The sequence below is a fragment of the Momordica charantia genome (genome assembly GCF_013281855.1).
Source record: "Momordica charantia cultivar OHB3-1 chromosome 9 unlocalized genomic scaffold, Mcharantia_2.0 BLBB01000009.1, whole genome shotgun sequence".
Taxonomy (NCBI): Eukaryota; Viridiplantae; Streptophyta; class Magnoliopsida; order Cucurbitales; family Cucurbitaceae; genus Momordica; species Momordica charantia.
Genome location: NW_028275167.1, coordinates 7,265,161 through 7,280,986, shown reverse-complemented (window position 1 = coordinate 7,280,986; position 15,826 = coordinate 7,265,161). Strand labels below are relative to the sequence as shown.

The 15,826-nt window shown below is 35.5% G+C and overlaps 2 protein-coding genes across 3 annotated transcripts; one reads left to right on the top strand and one right to left on the bottom strand.

The window, feature by feature from the left end:
* Positions 1 to 1,532: 1,532 nt before the first annotated feature.
* On the top strand, positions 1,533 to 7,473 carry LOC111022838 (protein OSB1, mitochondrial). Of its 2 annotated transcripts, none has more exons than XM_022300111.2 (5): positions 1,533 to 1,961; positions 4,930 to 5,068; positions 5,153 to 5,237; positions 5,332 to 5,438; positions 7,077 to 7,473. In XM_022300111.2, the coding sequence occupies exons 1-5, from the start codon at positions 1,609 to 1,611 to the stop codon at positions 7,257 to 7,259; spliced, it is 867 nt and encodes a 288-aa protein (XP_022155803.1). In that variant the 5' UTR covers positions 1,533 to 1,608; the 3' UTR covers positions 7,260 to 7,473. The 2 variants fall into 2 exon arrangements, with proteins under 2 accessions (XP_022155803.1, XP_022155802.1); XM_022300110.2 differs by having other exon boundaries at positions 1,534 to 1,961; positions 7,074 to 7,473.
* Positions 7,474 to 10,578: 3,105 nt separating this feature from the next.
* Positions 10,579 to 14,476, bottom strand: UNE12 (basic helix-loop-helix (bHLH) DNA-binding superfamily protein). The gene is made up of 6 exons (XM_022300109.2): positions 13,902 to 14,476; positions 12,896 to 13,015; positions 12,667 to 12,732; positions 11,933 to 11,998; positions 11,444 to 11,521; positions 10,579 to 11,270 (listed from the first exon to the last, which is right to left on the bottom strand). The coding sequence occupies exons 1-6, from the start codon at positions 14,253 to 14,255 to the stop codon at positions 11,040 to 11,042; spliced, it is 915 nt and encodes a 304-aa protein (XP_022155801.1). The 5' UTR covers positions 14,256 to 14,476; the 3' UTR covers positions 10,579 to 11,039.
* Positions 14,477 to 15,826: the final 1,350 nt, after the last annotated feature.

The window sequence follows — 15,826 nt, the reverse complement described above, 5'->3', positions numbered from 1 at the left end:
TTCATCTAAGTGCTAATCCCATTCTTCATTCACGAACTAAACATTTGGAAATTGATATTTACTTTGTTCGAGATCTTGTTTTGCAGAAAAAGTTACAAGTATGTCATTTACCATCTCATGCACAGATTGCAGATGTATTTACCAAGCCACTTTCTGCATCTCGATTTCATCCTATTCGATCCAAGCTCAATGTTTGCTCTACATCATCCATCGGCTTGAGGGGGGTGTTAAGAAAGCTCATTAGGAGTTGTATTTTTGTATAATCTTTTCTATTATAACTAAATTTAGTTAGTGTAATCTTTGTTTGTTAGTGTTGTTATTTAGTCCTACTATCCTGCCTTTTGTATTTAGTAGTACTACTATATAGATACTGTAATTTTATCAAAAGTTAGAGAAGAGATATTAATTAATTATTCATATGTTTCTCTAATTTTTCACTTTTGGAGAGAAACTATTATAGATCGATTTAATTTTAAAAACAAAGATCTATATATAAATTAATTAATGGATGAACTAAGTCGACCAATAAAACATTAATTTTGGACTGAATTTGGATCGAGTTTGACCGAGACTTGAACCAGTCTTTTGACTTTTTAAGTCCGATGATGGGGCGGATTAAGAAGTAAGTTTTCTGCACTGACTAATGGGTATTAAGCTTCTGCACTTCGAACACTATTATATAATTGGTATGGGGCTTCGTTTGGACGCTACAATTCCCTCACTAATATTTCTTTATATATATTTGTGTGCTCACGTTTTGAAAAAGACTTAATTTTCCTTCTTCTATTTTAATTGAAAACCATTAAAAAAAAGAAAATTGATTAACCATGTCAAAAAATTTGCTTCAAACAATTAGGGTATTTCCCAGTTACGTCAGGATGGTTTAATAACTTTTGACCCAACTTTGAGAAGTCACTCTTCATACCCAATGTTGTACTCGTAAGCACACACTATCACAAGTAATACGTAAAAAAACATTACAAGTTCCTCTCTACATAGTTTAGTTTTTTTTTAAATAAATAATGACTTATTTAAATGAAGCAATTGAGTTTTATGGTGATAAAAAAAAATAGTGGTGTTTAGTTGGTTTGACTTTGAAAATAAAAGATTCAACCCATCTACTCTTGCCTAACTTAAAAATAACGAAATGCAACTTTGAGATGTGCAGTTGCACACCAAGTAACCAGATTCGACTTCTATTAAATCAAGTACATCATTGTTATACCAGATACCCATTATTTGGTCGGAGGTATTGTTACGTGAGAATAGGCATAAGAAAGCTAAACTCATATTTGGTATACATTTTTAAACACTTTACTCGGAAGTATTAATATTTTCATGCATCAAGTATTCCTCATTCTTGACGAGAATTTTCTTTATTCTTCCATTTTCATAAGTTTGTCAAATTTCCATCTATGAGCTTCATCTTTTAATCAACATACAAGAGGTTAAATTTAACCCCATCTAAAAAGTACCACGATAGTGTATACTTTTTTCAAAGTGGTATTTAAAATAAAAAAAATAAAAAAAATCTAAAACCCTTCGTCAAAACCCTGGCCCGAACAGTCTTGGCGCGCTCAAACACAGCGCAAGATAAGAGCGAGAGCGATGGTAATGGCGCTTGAACAAACCCTATCTCTTTCCTCATCGCTGTTACCAAAACACACCCTCCTCTCCATCCCAAGAAACAGATTCCGAATCGCTTCTCTCTCGCATTTAGATGCTGCGAAACGGCTCCGATTCGCCAGACGCTTCCCAAAATGCTCAGCTATGGAGAACTTCAGCAATTACTCTACATCCTACCGTAAACCTCCCGAAATTCCATGGAGTAAGGAGCTAAGCAACTCCGTAAGTCTCATCGGGACCGTTGGTACGCCTGTGGAGATCAAGCACCTAGCCTCGGGCAAGGATGTTGCTTGGACGCGGCTCGCCGTGTGGAAGTCATCTACTGAAACATCTTGGTACGAAATTCTATTGGTTTCTTTTTTGGATTGGGCTTTAGTATTGTTGCATTTTGGTAGAAGTTTGAATAAGAACGTTTACGAATATTGAAGAATAAACTCTTGAGTAGTTGGAGTTGAGATGTTAAGACTTTTTATTTGAGAATATGGGAAATTTAGGACCATGGTTAAAGACTTCGTTTACTCATCTGTTTAGGTGGGAGTGGCTCCCGAACATTTGTGTCTCAATTTCAGTATGATGTAGAAAGCATATGGATCTGTAATGGATAAACTTATTTCGTTAAAATGGCGGCTTTGCTTTACCTTCCATTCCATCTTAAAGAAATTCGGGGTTTTGACAAAAAAATGTATGAAAAATTTTAATTGCTTTTCTGTTTGAAGAATGTTGCGTCTTTTATTTGTATGAATCTATCCTACCATGAAGCCAACTTATCAATTGTAATTTGAAGGAAATACTATCTGCCAGAGCATCCTAGAACTATTTCATCCCAACAATCTCTAGACTCTGTGACCCATATCAGCCACCAAATTGCTAGCCCTTTAACCATATTTAACTGTTTAATCATCCAACATAGTTGCAATTTTGTTAATTCTGTTAGCAGTTCTAAAAATGTTGTAAGGTAATTGAGCAGAATTATAAGTCGCATGAAGTACTTGGTACTCATATAACATGGAATATACGTTTTTTTAATTAGTAACAACTTCCCCTTAAGAAAGAATAAAAAGGGAAGCAAGAAGTCATCCAAGGGCCGAAGGAGCTTGCAAATAATTACTCCAATTGACATTGATAAAGAAAGAATCATAATTGCAACAATATATGAGGTCACTAGGAGTAGGGGAAAAAAAAAAACAGAAGGCACCAAAATATGATAGAGCTCACTAGTGTCGTCCTTGAAATCCTATTCTTTTCCGGCCAAAATTTCCAAAGCAAACCAAAGCTGACATTGGTCAAAGAATCTTCCTTTTTCTCTTGAATGTGGAACTCTTACATACTTGATAGGAGCACTAGGTTAAACTAAATTGACTCTGTAAGGGGTCACCGGCCAATGAATTGACATTAGTCTATGGCATTATTTTTTTGATATCCGTGTACCTAGGCCAGCTTGGACATTAATTTATGGCATATTGATTGTCTCGCCTTTCGGACATATGTCAAACTAGCCTTTGAAAACGAGGAATTTATCCAATGCACCGAAGGAAGATAGATGAGGCCATTGTCATGTATAAATTTTCCATTGAGCTTTATAGATTTAGTCACTCCACCCAATTTAATTTTTATGAAGGAAATACAGTGATATTTAAATCACGTGCTAAGCACTAAGCTTGCTTGAATATTCTATTAATTTCCCAACTCTCTCCAAAAAAATAACTCCTTCAGTGTGTTTAGATGGCAAACCATAATACTTTTTTGAACAAGATATCAATTTTTCATTGAAAGTATGAAAAGGAACAAAAATTGTTCAAAAATACAAACTGCTGAAGGAGCGACAGAGAAAAACTAAAAGAGACAAACTTCCTAAAGAGAGCAATAAACGCGAACAAGAAATAAACGAGAGCAATAAACGCCACCCAAAGGCAGACCATAATACTTGAAAGCTACCAAATAAAATTATTGAAATTACAAAATTGAATAATTAAAGAGAATGATTTAAGAACCACTTCCTGGAACCAAATAGAACCAGAGTCCCACAAGAAAATAATACCATCTGAAGAGCCCCACAGTCCACACCTTTGATTCCTTTCACACATCCAAATACTTTTAACTAAACTAGCAGGGCAAGAAGTCTGTTTGGTTTCTTGAAGAATAATGACCTCAGGCCCCTTCCACAGTAAAACCTCGCCAAGCCTCGTTTAAAATTCCAAGGATGCTATTTGTCCACTCCCCCTTGATGACTTGGCGTGGAACCTTGGTGGACTAGACAAAGGCCTACCCATCTTGCCCAACAAAATTCTCAAGTTGGACCACTCCTCAAAAGGCAAATCTAACAGTCCCACCCCTCCTAGAACCTTGGGGAACTGGACAAAGGGCCATCCATCTTAGCCAACAAAATTCTCAGGTTAGACCACTTCTTGAAAGACAAATCTCCCACCTTGCTGATATACCTTACAGTTCCTTGGTATTAGCTAGTAAGTTCGTTAGAGGAGTGATTTTAAGTAAAGTAGCCTGGAGAGGTCAGAGATAGGCATTCTTTCAAAAAGGATTTGGGGAGAGACCAAGTCTTTCAAATTTTTAGTTACCCTTAGGCCTTATCCATTAGCAAGTCCAATCGTGTCTTTGTTGTTAATTTACTATAAGGAAAGAAAGAAAGAAAAAGGGTGGAATAAGGGATAGCATTATTGAAAGACTCTGATACTGATAGAACCTCTTGTATTATTTATGTTAAGAGAGAAACAGAGCAAGGGAGTACTTGAAGCTACCCCAAACCACAAAATAACCAAAATGAACAAGGTACCTGTTCTCTCTCTCTCACTATGGTATTTAACCATATGTACACATTCCCTCACAGCCCTACAAATTAACTGGGCCTCACCATTAAAACAGAATCACTCATCCTCACTCACATATCTTTCTTATTTTCTCTCCCCCTTCTTCCCACTATGTACTTCCAGTCTTCCACAATCGGGAGCCTATCAGACTCTTCTATTTCTTTGAAGCCAAATTTTCCTCAAAGTGCTACTTTCACTCCTTTGCATTGCAGAACTTTAACTTTGATTAGCATTTCATTCTTCATGCTTTCATATAAAACGACAATTAGAACTTAAAAGATCTTTTTGTTCTTCTAATCCATATCATCAATGAAATTGTTTCTTCTATACAAAAAACAATTAGGACTTCAGAGAGAAGAATCAGATCTAACCAGTTATTGACTAATTTTCCTCTCCTGATAATCTATGTATAAAACAATACGAATTGTTATCTTGCTGGGATTTCATTTTCCTATTCAATGTGGATAGTTGGCCCTTTCAGGATAAATTTAACATTCTGGGATGAGTTGGCACACATTGCTTTTCAACACGTCCAGAAAGGCAACCAGATACATGTATCTGGTCGGCTGGTAGCAGATCTAGTTGAAGCTGATGATGGGAAACAGCAAACATACTACAAGGTTATATAATCCTTGTTCATATCGTTCCATGGTTTTCTATTCGTTTCCTGAGGTAAATACTGATGCTTTCTACATCTTTCATAGGTAGTAGTTCAGCAGTTGAATTTTATAGAAAGAAGCATCTCAACAGCACCCCATCATGATCAGGACTCTAATTCCATAGTGGCAGGCATGGGATATTTTTGAATTTATGATTATTGATCTGACACTTTATTTTGCTTCAGAATCTTATTAGTTGATGTCCTATCATAATTTTTTAACAGGGAGAAAGCTTGGCAATGGTGCTGCTGATAATATGGGGTCCACACAAGAATTATGGCAAGCATTCTTTGCTAATCCTGTCGACTGGTGGGACAATAGGAAGAACAAGGTACTTGATTTATTCTCTTGAAATTCCTAAGATTCACGTATCTAGTTTTTGGATTCAAATGTTCTTAACATTGACGAAGTTTGTTATTTACTAGTGCTTCTATGTATATCATTGCCATTATTATATTTTGACGAGAAACAAGTAAAGCTTTTCATAGATGCGTTAAGAGAACCAAAGGAACTTACAACAAGCTGCCCAATTGGCAGAATTACAAAAAAGCTTTCATGTAAATTATGGAAAGAAGACTTCTTGTATACTGCCTATAATCTTTATCTTTAAAGATTTTTTATGCATATTTATTATTTCCTCAATGAAATTATCAGTGAAAGGAGAGAGGATTCTTATATTTGGACGAGTTTTGTAATTCAAACCTTCTTAGTTCCATTAATAGTCGAAAACACCATTAAAATTTACTTATGCTAGGATGAATAGGAGGGCCCAACAAAATGAACCCTCAGTGGGTTTCCCAAGAGATGTTAAGATTTCTTGAAGGGGGCCTGTGATGTAACTAATAACTATACCCCTAGTTCGTAATAGGATGGCGGGGAAAATTAAATAAGATATGTTAGCAGAGAGCCTTTGTGGTGGTAGGTGGGGGAATAATAGTTCTTTTAAAAAATATCTATGAGAACGGGCACGAAATAACCACTTTACCCTACAACATTTGTTGTCAAGAAAATTCGCAAGATATTAAATTTTAGGTAGGTGGCTACTTGGGGTTTTAACTCATTCTCTTTTAAGTTTCATTACTTTTTCTTTAGCACATTTGATCACTAGGCCAACTCGGGAGATATTAGGTATTTAGTTGGAAAAGCAAGAGCAGACCTCTTGAATGGCTGCATTTTCTTGGAAATCAACTATATCATGCTGCTTGCATTATCTTGGGCTCTAACAGATATTAACCGAGTGTATTACCTTTTCAAGTTTTGTTAGAACTCAAAGACACGGTACTACAACAACCTATAGTACATATCCTATTCAAGTAAGATCGTGAGCGTATTACCTTTTATGGTATGAAATCACAGAAGAGGAGGGTAGAGTCGAGTCCTGAGCCAATGAAGACAAAAAGCTCCTCCAATTAGCTGCAAGAGCATTTAAGTTATATTTGTTAAAAGAGGCATAAAAGTAATCGACCGAGTGGATTTAACCAAGAGCAACAAGGGAACAAAGGAAAGTAGTCAACTGATTTCAAAAAAAAAAAAAAAAAAAGATTTCCACATTTTGCAGGCCACTTCAGACATTCCAAAAGTTACCTTTTGTGTGTATTTATAGGTTCTTCCCTATGGTCCTGTCTCGTTTGATAACCATTTTATTTTTTGTTTTCTGTTTTTGAAAATTAAACTTACAATTACAAATACTACTTTCACATGTGTTCTTTTATTTTCTTTTATTTTGTTATCTACCCTCTAAAAACATTTTAAAAGTCTAAACCAAATTTTTTGAACTAAAGAGAATAGTTTTTAAAAACTTGTTTGTGTTTTTGAAATTTGGCTAAGAACTGAAAAAGAAACTTGGAGGAACTAGACATCATTTTTAAAAATAGAAAACAAGAAACGAAATTGTTATCAAATGATATCAAATGAGGCCTTATATGATGCAGTTGTTGAACACTCACCCATTTGATTTTGGTTGCAGAAGAACCCTAAATATCCAGATTTTAAACACAAGGACACTGGGGAAGCCTTGTGGGTTGAGGGCAGGTACAATCCACCTTGGGTGAAGTCCCAACTGGCAGTACTGGATATGAGAATGGGTTCTCTTGATGAACAGGAAGCCAAAATGGCTAACTTTGTTACCAATCTTGATTTCCCATCTTATTAAATCCCGACTCTGGATTCCATAAAATTGTTTCCAACCACCAAATATTTTGGTAAGATTCTCTCTGTGCTGTGGCTTGTATAGTTTGTAAATGTATCTGTTGTGGCCTGTATCTCATCATTGTTAATCATCTCTCAGTAATTTCAAATTGAAGAGAATGCCCCATAAAGAGACATTTGGAATTTTATGATATCTTGAATGCATTTAGTTTATAGTATATTGAACTTCTTGGTGGTGCACAAATCAGAGGAAATCTTTTTTGTAATTTTGTAGCTTCTTCATGATTATTGATGGTTGGAAGACTTTTTGTAATTTTATAGCTTCTTCATGATTATTGATGATTGGAAGACTTTGCTTCCTTTTTTCTGTCGTAATATTTTCTCATAAAAAAATTGAATCAATATATTTGACTGTATAATGGATATATGTATTCGAATGTGTTTTTCAAATCATATCTATCTACTAATATTTTTTTATAATATATTTTTTAAATTCTAGCTCAATTTTGAAAATTAGGAAATAAATAGTTTTTAATATTTTTTTTAAAAAGGTTTGATTACAATTTCAAAATATTTTTAAGCAAATCATAATGATTGTGGCTCTATTTTGCAAAACTCTTCTTATCATGATAGTGTTTTTCTCGAAATTTTTTATGGAAATACCTATGGTTTGAGATATAATAAATTGTATACGGATAGATGAATCGGTTCGATAATCAATATTTTTCTTTTTATCAGTTCTGTAAGAGTTAAATTTTTTTGAACTATCAGAATATCCTGAAAAGCTTAAATAAATGAAATAATTGTTGTTAAACAGAGTTTAAATATTTTAAAAATTACAACGAGGTCTAATATTTAGAGGTTGAAAATCTACCATCAACGTTCAGCGGAAGGAAGATTTGTTCGAGTGTTTCAATAACACTAATGTGGTGATCAAGTCAAGTTTGTGTCGAGTGGTTATGACTAGTTATTACTTATTAGCACTTGTTTATGTTTCTAGAATTGGTCGATCTTGAGTTGTCATGTTGAATGCTTGGGCGAAAATTGCTCAAATGATTTGCCTTTTTGCTCAAATGATTTGCCTTTTTCTCCTTATTCGATTTTGGAGATAGTCGAGTGATAGGTGTTTTAGGCGCTCTAAAAAAAACAATCAAGTTCCATTTTGGACACGACGTAGGTTTTAGATAGACGTGTCAATAATCACATAGATTATATGAACAACAACAGAAATCCATTTGTGTGCGAGAGATGTTTACATGTGAGGGTTCCGTTCCAATGAGGACTCAATCAGTCATTAGAAAAATGGGAAGCACGATCGAGATCTAGAGTTCCAATGAGGACTCAATCAGTCATTAGAAAAAGTGCGAGCACGATCGAAATCTACACCTTTTATCTTTATTTGGGTTTAGTTTCTAAACTTTCAAATCATTCGTTCCAATCCTTCAATTCTCAAACGCTCGCTTTATTTCATTCTCCATAAAAAAAAAAAAACAATTTTAAAGGAAAGTGTTTAAAAGTCTAAAGAGAATAAAAATTCACAACCAAAATAGAATTGAAACCAAAATCTTACTACCACGAACAAGAAATACAACACGTGAACTCAACAAGTCCAATCCAACAGTAACTTTGCTAATTGGCAAGTGATTGTTATAAATGAAATGCATCTAAATGTCTAAACTGAACAAACTTAAAAAAGGCACATCAGATCAGAAGTCAGAACCAAAAAAAAAATGCTCCAAATGCCAAGCAGAAGCAGAAGCAGAAGCAGAAGCAAGCAATTTGTGTGCCAACTTTAGATACCAAAACACTTAAAACCCTGTTTGCTTTAAGCCAATAATTTGGTTCTTCACACTGCTTAACACTACTTTTCTTATTCCTTATGTAAAAGTAAAACCAAACAAATTCTCAACAAAAAAAAAAAAGTTCTTGTCTTTGGAATCAAGGATCAAGCTTTTATGGGGCAACCCATCTTTCTAAAACATGCTCTCTCTCTCCTCAATGATTTATTTGGCCAATAATGATCAAGGAGAATACAAAAGTCTCATAACTTTGGGAAACCCACTATGGATTACTGCTGGATTTGGAACATAATGCTTCCCTTTTTTTTTCCATGTTTAATTATACATTTAATCCAACTTAATTGATTGTTGCCTTAGGATTCTATCATTTAGTCCTTGAATTTCAACCCAATCTCGATATAGCTAATTGATTAAGGCACCTATTTTTTATTAAAAGGTATTTAAAGTTCTACGCTCACATGTTATATTCAAAACAAAATAAAACACTTCGAAAAATAACGGTTGAATTTCATGATAAGTGAGCTTCATACCCACATATTTGTTTGTCTGTGGTAGAGATTACTTTATATAGTCTTTTTTTTTATTGATTTGATGTAATAAAAAAATTGCAAGAGAGTAAATAGATGAAATCAAGGTAATTACAAATTAACATGTAATTTGAGTGAAGTTTGTATATGGTCGCTATGATTTTCAAAGTTTTAATTTAGCTTTTATGGTTTGGGTTTAGTTTCAATTTGATCTCTAAGGTTTAGACTTAACTTCAATTTAATCTTTATAGTTTCAAAAGCTTTAATCTTTATAGTTTCAAAAGTTTCAATTTAGTATTTATGATCTAGCCAAACTTCACAAATCATCTTTTTTCACGTAGAAATTTTCTATTTGAATAACTGTGCCGATTGAGTGTACTGGCGTTTAGGATTGCATAAAAAAACGGGTAGATTTGAAGCTAGTAAAACAAAATTTAAAGATGACCAGTGAGATTTAACCAAACCATAAGAATAAAATTGAACCGAATCCCTATATCAACCAAATCGAAAGTTCTAAAATTATAAAAACCAAATTAAATATCAATCAAAACCATAAAGACTAAATTAAAATTTTTAAAATCATGAAGACCACATTAAAACTTTATCCAAATGGTACGAATAAAATTTATAATTTAATCATAAATTAAAATTAACCTATGCACACATACTCCTTTTTGAATAGTAAGCCTACTATGTCTCAATAAATTAACCTATGCACACATACTCCTTTTTGAATAGTAAGCCTACTATGTCTCAATAAACATGCTACGACATCATTAAATTAATGACTCTAATAACCGAGATTAAACAAAAAAAATTTGAGGATACAATTTAAAAAAAAAATCTTTTAAACTTTCAAGCCTGAATAGGACAACCACTAAATTTGTATAATTTAACCTTTTTCTCCCTTTTTGTTTTTCAAACTACCAATACTCTCAATTTCAAACTTCTTCATTTCCTTTCCTTCTAAAGGTGCATCATCCATTTAAAATTATACTAAACAAAAAAAGAGCTTTTATTCATATTTTTACAAGGTCCCCACATCCCACTACATAAGAAAAAAGGTGCTTTGGTCATTTCCCACCACTCACTCCCTCCCCTCCCTCCACCATTGATGCAAAAACAAGAAAAGAAGAGCATATCAATTAAAGCTTTGACAAAATTCTTCTTTGCTTTAGTTGAGACCTGAAAACCACCCCCCTTGCTTGCATTTTTTAGGGCATTGACATCCCCATCCCAAAAACAAAACCTAAAAGTAATCTTAAAAGGCAACAACTATGGCATCTGACTTTGATTGCATTACCAATACCCACCACAAACTGAAGGGGAACAACGACGAGTGTTGCGACGGGACCGGATGCAGGCCTAGTACCCAACAGCGATCGGTGAGGTTTCTTTTCCTTTTGGGGATTGTGGGAATGCACGTCCCTCCCTCCCTCCCTCCGCTCGGGGGTCATTCTATGGGGGTGGGTTGCTCTCTGGCTTCACCGAACTCGAGCTATCGGGCGGTTGTGTGTGATAAATCGCCGAAGCCAACGAGATGGGCATGATGCAGAGCGCCTTTGATTGGAGGAATTGCATTGCAGCTCCTACGTTTTCTTCCATAAGCTTGGCGACTTGTCTCTCCGTACCGTCGTTCGACCATTTCTCCCATGCGGGTTGATTCCTACCGCCTTCACTCCCTTCTTCCTACGATGTAATAAGGCATTTTTTAATAACCAAGAAAAAGTTGACAATATAAGACCCCCTTTGATAACAGTTTTGTTTCTGGTCATCAAAACGGCATAGAAAACCAAGAATTGGAACGTTATCAAATGGGCCAGAGTCGTAAAAGTCAAAGATTATGTTTATCATTTCACTACCTCAACTGATGATAGTGGGATATCCGTTACAAGTGGAGCCACAGCACCAGCTCCACCCAATCTACTCATGCTCAAAACCTGCAAAGTAGATGAATGTAGCAATGGATAAATACCTAAAAAAGTAGCATATGAAAGCTGACTGTTACATCCAAAAAAAACAGAGGAAAAAAAGACTAAAGTTGATCTATGAGCGCGAGCAGTCGTTTTAAACAACAGCCCGGCTTTGTTCATATAAAGAATGAAATACACTTAAATGAGGAATTGAAAAGCAACCGGTTCTAAAGTGTACAAATAAACATATATCAAGACCTAACTATAAGTTCAATTTGATTATGAGATCTCTAAAACGATTTTTGAAGTTCCGATCCAAAAACAATCTTCATATTCAATCTTCATATTCGTTTAATCATTAAGTTTCAACTTATCAGGTAATTGATGAAACTTTCATGGATAATAGTCGCTGTAATTGAGTTTTCCCAACCACTATACCTTTACTTGGAGACGTAGGAACTTTACGTAGTCCACTATTTCGTCAAGCATCGCAGCTCTATCCGTCTACCCAAAAAGAAAAACGAATCAGTACCAAACTAAGATTAAAAGTCTAGATAACAATACATTATCTCTTGGAGAGGATAATGCAAATGAAAAATCAGGTCAACAGGCTACTTGAGCATCCGAAAATCCGAGTGGAAGAGTGGACATTAACCACCCCCCCCCCCCCCCCCAAATGGGGTCCAAATAAACATTCAAAATAGAAACCATTCATTCTCAGATTTTAGAGGTAAAGTGCATTCACGATTGGTTTACATATATGAAGTTAGCTCTGATTTGACAGCTGCTTTCACATCGGCGAGGGGAAATACAGGAGCCGAATGAGAAAGCGCCATATTTTTGTATCAATCAAAAGTTAAAACTAGATCTAAAAGGTTTAGAGATATTGCCAATTAGCATCTACCCATGTATGGAAACATTACCATATGCTACGATCATTTAAATTACTTATCATATGTCAAACGATAATTTGAGGAAAGAGATCTACCCAGGTTTTCTAAGTTATGGAAACAAGAGTTTGAAAAACACCACCACCAAAAAAAAAAAACCATTTCTACATTAAGTTACAAAAGTTATACACTAAAATTGAGAACTCTCTCATGGAATTGCCTAAAAGTGAAATGAAACAATTATCTTGATAATCCCAAAGACTTAAAAGCGTAGACAGTCACCTTATTGACACTCGGAACAAGCTCCTGCAAAGCCCTAATTCTCTCTGCAATCCTTTCTCTTCGTAACTGTCACAAAACGTAAATGGCAATTCAAATTACTTCCAGAAAGTTAAATAAATAAATCTGACAGCTTCAAGATGCAACCAAGTGCTACAGTAAGACTTCGATACGAGAATAATCTACCAATGGTCAACTGTTTCTAATTTCTCCAATCTAGTGTCTATCTTACCCGCTCGGCAATGCTATGTGGATCAGTTGCCTGTCCTCGTCTTGCCCGAACCCTAGGGCGCATTGCTGGTGGATGCGGGGCTACACCCATAGAAGCGTGCATTTGTTGGCCTGGAAACACCTGCAGAGAGATCAAAAGAGGGTAACTTAATGCAAATCAACCATTCCCATCCCCAGAAAAGAAAAACCATGAGAAAAGATATTTAAAATTTAATACTTGCATTTAGAACAACAGGAGAACATAAAATCTCTGCCTCAAGAGCAAAAGAATGGCACTATATCAAACAGAAGCCTCTCAAATTTCTCATTTCTCTTGGGCAAAAACCAAACACCAGAAACATCACAGCTAAGTCATCATAGAGCACAAAATAAAAATTCAATAAGAAAAAGTATTAAGATACCTTTTTTTTTTCTTATCATAATTACTTTGGAAACAGTGCATGTTAGCTTTAAAAAAAGAATAACCTGTAAACACAAGAGAAAGCTAATCTCTAGTTCAGTAAGTACAAAAAAGAGTTCAAAAAAAGTCAAGAACCATAACCCTGTCAGCACATAGATAGGTGAAGAAAAGTAAAATATCATAAAATGTTCACTCCTGCTTGCACAGCAACTCCCATTCTTCAAACAATGTTTAATCTCAAATGAGTTGGTTTTACAACCTTCCCAGCGCCTTCTCTCATTCTACTTTCCATATAGATAAAAAAGAACTCACAAAATACAATAGATAAGCATGGTGTTTGTTTCCAAGGAAAACAAAATTTCTGGGTATACAATAAGTTACAAAATTACCGCCACGGGTGGTGGCGACCGAATAGGATACCCCGTTCGAGACCCGCAGAACGTGTAGCTGGGGCTTTCTCCATTCAAGGACAAGTCCCGCAACCTCGTTTACAGTGTTGGGTCGCCGTTGACACCCCGATTATAGGGATCCAACCGGTGAAGCCACGCAGCATGGATTCCGGATTATAAAAGAAAACAAATAATAAGTTACAAAATTACCATCTTACATTTTTCACAGATGAAGCTCGAATATCCACAACGCCCCCACAATACCGCTTCCCACTTCCAGAAGCTTCCTCTGCTTTCAGAAACCCTCCCTTCCCTTGGTCTAAGCTCAGCCCTAGGGGAAAAGGGGCGCCATGGAACCCGGTTCCACCAACACTTCCACTCCCAATTGTCGCCATATGTCCGGCGCCGTCGCCGGAGCTAAGCTGAAGCATCATCGGGGCCTGAGCCGCCGCAGCTCCGGCCAAGCCGCCGTCAGTTCCAGCTAACCCTTGCTCCGCCGACCCAAAAGGGGAAATCCCAAGAATCTGCTCGAGGAAATCATCGGCGGGAGTCTCGGAATGATTATTCGCCATGGAAATGAACTCGGGCGAGGAGTAAAGTAAACAAATCGATTGAGGACGGCGAAACGGCGGCTTGGAAAAGCATCTACATGAAAGAGGGGGAAAAGAGAGATTGATTCAGGTTTTTTGAGAAGTTCGATTGCGATTTCGCTTCGATCTCTCTCTCTCCAAGTTCTTGTTCTTGTTCCTCAGTTGGGTGCTCTCAGAGCAGAGACAGAGACGAAAAAGGAGGAAGCTTTGTCCTGGTTAAAAATGTTGGTACTTTGTCTAAAAGGGCCTACTTTTTCTTAAATTTACACTTTTGGCCCCTTAGGATTCTTAATTACGCATTTAACTTTTTCAGCAAACGACGTCGTCTAGATGTAATCGTTTGTAAACTTCGTCTGTTGCCTCGCGCCATATGGTCTGATTAAATAATTATGACTAAAAATATACACGCTGCCTAATTTCTTTTTTTTTTTTCTCTCAAATCAAAAATTCTAAATTAGGTTATTTGCGATAATTTGGCTGATAAAAAGTTAACAAATCATTAAATTACTATTATATATAATCTATTTGGATATATGAATGTACTGCTTGGATGCTATAAAATCAAACTAAGTGTTGGGACATTAAAATAACCTTGCAACATGGATGACAGAGGAAGGTTGGAAAGTCAGGTCTCACCTGACTGGTAATTTAGAATCGACCTTCGTTCTTTAACCACAAATGACACGAAATATCTTCCTGCAATGAAGGTAACCAAAGGCTCGACCTTAGGCACCCGACAATCCTACCTTAGGCTTGACCCGATTTTGACCTTAATCGATTTCTGTTACATAAAAGTCAGGCAGATTTCCCTTGTGTTAAGTGAGAATCTTGAAACAATATACCCTATCTTTTTAAAGCATTGTAACACAACATTTCTTACTAATTAAAGAATGTAAATCTCCACCCCTTTATATTCTGAATGGAAATCCACGACTCTTAACCATACACTAATATAAGTGAAAAGGGAATGGAGAAATGGTTGACTAATTAAGGGCCTATCTTGCAAATTGTTTTGCAAATAAGTTTTTGTTTTAAAGTTTTTGTTTTAAAGACGTGAGACAATTCATGGGTGTGAATCAAATTACCAAAAAATAAAAAATGAAAAATCAGCCAAATGAGTTATCAAAATCTATACGAGAAAAAATAATCAAACAAACTACAAAGGTAAAGTAAAAATTGGAAATTCGTACATGTCGTCTCTATCATGAGAAGTTTTGAAACTGGCTTGAATGATCTTCCAAATTTCCACGCGATGACTCTCCTTTTCTTGTATGGTTCGATAAGATGTTTGTCACGCTATTACGATCTCTTGAGGTTAGGTTGAAGTCGTTCACTAATTTCCTACATTTCCATAAATAGTGATTTCATCGATGATAGGTTGAACTTCATTCTCAAATTTGTCTCTTTCCATTATCAGGTTTCAGATCATTCTAAAATTGATTTTGGTTTGCAGTGGATGGATTCTAATAGTGTATCAAATTTACTCCCTCACTTAATGTACCAGATTAATTAGATTAATTACATACAGTGGATGCATGTAACACAATTAAACG